Source organism: Oncorhynchus keta, chromosome 18 (genome assembly GCF_023373465.1).
Source record: "Oncorhynchus keta strain PuntledgeMale-10-30-2019 chromosome 18, Oket_V2, whole genome shotgun sequence".
In the NCBI taxonomy this organism is placed as follows: Eukaryota; Metazoa; Chordata; class Actinopteri; order Salmoniformes; family Salmonidae; genus Oncorhynchus; species Oncorhynchus keta.
This window is the reverse complement of record NC_068438.1, coordinates 39,252,219-39,255,386: the sequence shown is the minus strand read 5'-3', so window position 1 is coordinate 39,255,386 and position 3,168 is coordinate 39,252,219. Positions and strand designations below refer to the sequence as shown.

General features: G+C 39.8%; 1 protein-coding gene across 1 annotated transcript in view; it reads left to right on the top strand.

Annotated features, from left to right (window-relative positions):
* Positions 1–2,882, top strand: part of LOC127908770 (ras-related protein Rab-38-like) — a 33,442-nt gene extending 30,560 nt beyond the window's left edge. The window contains exon 3 of the mRNA XM_052468017.1: positions 2,500–2,882. Coding sequence (XP_052323977.1) covers positions 2,500–2,652 — 153 coding nt within the window. The 3' untranslated portion in view covers positions 2,653–2,882. The remainder of the gene's footprint in view (positions 1–2,499) is intronic.
* The last annotated feature ends 286 nt before the right edge of the window (positions 2,883–3,168 follow it).

Genomic DNA, 3,168 nt, shown 5'->3' with positions numbered 1-3,168 from the left:
TGTACCTCACCATAAACACCAATGTACCTCACCATAAACATCAATGTACCTCACCATAAACACCATAAACATAAACAATGTACCTCACCATAAACACCAATGTACCTCACCATAAACACCAATGTACCTCACCATAAACATCAATGTACCTCACCATAAACACCAATGTACCTCACCATAAACACCAATGTACAATGTACCTCACCATAAACATCAATGTACCTCACCATAAACACCAATGTACCTCACCATAAACATCAATGTACCTCACCATAAACACCAATGTACCTCACCATAAACACCAATGTACCTCACCATAAACACCAATGTACCTCACCATAAACATCAATGTACCTCACCATAAACATCAATGTACCTCACCATAAACATCAATGTACCTCACCATAAACACCAATGTACCTCACCATAAACACCAATGTACCTCACCATAAACATCAATGTACCTCACCATAAACACCAATGTACCTCACCATAAACATCAATGTACCTCACCATAAACATCAATGTACCTCACCATAAACATCAATGTACCTCACCATAAACATCAATGTACCTCACCATAAACACCAATGTACCTCACCATAAACATCAATGTACCTCACCATAAACATCAATGTACCTCACCATAAACATCAATGTACCTCACCATAAACACCAATGTACCTCACCATAAACACCAATGTACCTCACCATAAACATCAATGTACCTCACCATAAACACCAATGTACCTCACCATAAACATCAATGTACCTCACCATAAACATCAATGTACCTCACCATAAACATCAATGTACCTCACCATAAACATCAATGTACCTCACCATAAACATCAATGTACCTAACCATAAACATCAATGTACCTCACCATAAACATCAATGTACCTCACCATAAACATCAATGTACCTCACCATAAACATCAATGTACCTCACCATAAACATCAATGTACCTCACCATAAACATCAATGTACCTCACCATAAACATCAATGTACCTAACCATAAACATCAATGTACCTCACCATAAACATCAATGTACCTAACCATAAACATCAATGTACCTCACCATAAACATCAATGTACCTAACCATAAACAACAATGCCTTTCTTAAAATCAATACACAGGTATATATTTTTAAACCTACATATTTAGTTAAAAGAAATGAATGTTAGCAGGCAATATTAACTAGGGAAGTTTTGTCACTTCTCTTGCGTTCAGTGCAAGTCAGAGTCAGGGTATATGCAGCAGTTTGGGCCACCTGGCTCGTTGCGAACTGTGTGAAGACCATTTCTTCCTAACAAAGACTAATTAATTTGCCAGAATTGTACATAATTATGACATAACATTGAAGGTTGTACAATGTAATAGCAATATTTAGACTTAGGGTTGCCACCCGTTTGATAAAATATGGAACGGTTCTGTATTTCACTGAAATAATAAACGTTTTGTTTCCAACATGATAGTTTCTGGATTTGACCATATTAATGACCAAAGGCTCATATTTTTGTATGTTTACTGTATTATAATTAAGTATATGATTTGATATTTGATAGAGCAGTCTGACTGAGCGGTGGAAGGCACCAGCAGGCTCGTAAGCATTCATTCAAACAGCACTTTCCTGCATTTGCCAGCAGCTCTTCGCGATGCGTGAAACAGCGCTTTTTATGACTTCAAGCCTATCAACTCCCGAGATTAGGCTGGCAATACTAAAGTACCTATAAGAGCATCCAATAGTCAAAGGTATATGAAATACAAATGGTATAGAGAGAAATAGTCCTATAAGTTCTATAATAACTACAACCTAAAACTTCTTAACTGGGAATATTGAAGACTCATGTTAAAAGGAACCACCAGCTTTCATATGTTCTCATGTTCTGAGCAAGGAACTTAAACGTAAAAAGCTAACATGGCACATATTGCACTTTTACTTTCTTCTCCAACACTGTTTTTGCATTATTTAAACCAAATTGAACATGTTTCATTATTTATTTTGAAACTAAATTGATTGTATTTATGTATTGTATTAAGTTAAAATAAAAGTGTTAATTCAGTGTTGTAATTGTTATTATTACAAATATATATATAAAAATCGTCCGATTAATCGGTATCGGCCTGTTTTGGTCCTCCAATAATCGGTAAAAAAAATCATAATTGTTCGACCTCTAGTTCGTTGCAATAGGTAGGAGATACAGATGAGCTTGTGAGTGTGTATGTGGGTCAGTGAGTGAGTGAGTGTGTATGAGGGTGGATCTTCAACTTTTAGTTCATAGCATCAAAACGTCACACTGGCTCAACTGAGGAGCCATACACTCACAGCCACAAACACACACTCAAAGCCACAAACACACACTCACATCGACAAAAAACTACACTCATATCCAGACAGAAACATGCAGTGGTCTTGGACAGTAATTCATCACATTATTTTCCTCTCTCTCTCTCTCTCCCTCTCCCTCTCTTTCTCTCTCTCTTTCTTTAGGAGAATATGAATATAGATGAAGCAGCTAACTGTCTGGTGAAGCACATCATCGCCAACGAGAATGATATCCTCCAATCAGAAGTCCCTGACACCGTCTCTCCGCAATTAAACTCTGTCAGGGGTGGGACCTGCTCGTCCTGTTTCAAATCATAGAACACCACCACCACCACTACCCACCACCATCACTACACACCACCATCACTACACACCACCACCATCACTACACACCACCACCATCACTACACACCACCACCATCACTACACACCACCACCATCACTACACACCACCACCATCACTACACACCACCACCATCACTACACACCACCATCACTACACACCACCACCATCACTACACACCACCACCATCACTACACACCACCACCACCACCACTACACACACCACCATCACTACACACCACCACCATCACTACACACCACCACCATCACTACACACCACCACCACCACTACACACACCACCATCACTACACACCACCACCATCACTACACACCACCACCACCACTACACACCACCATCACTACACACCACCACCATCACTACACACCACCACCATCACTACACACCACCACCATCACTACACACCACCACCACCACTACCCACCACCATCACTACACACCACCACCATCACTACACACCACCACCATCAC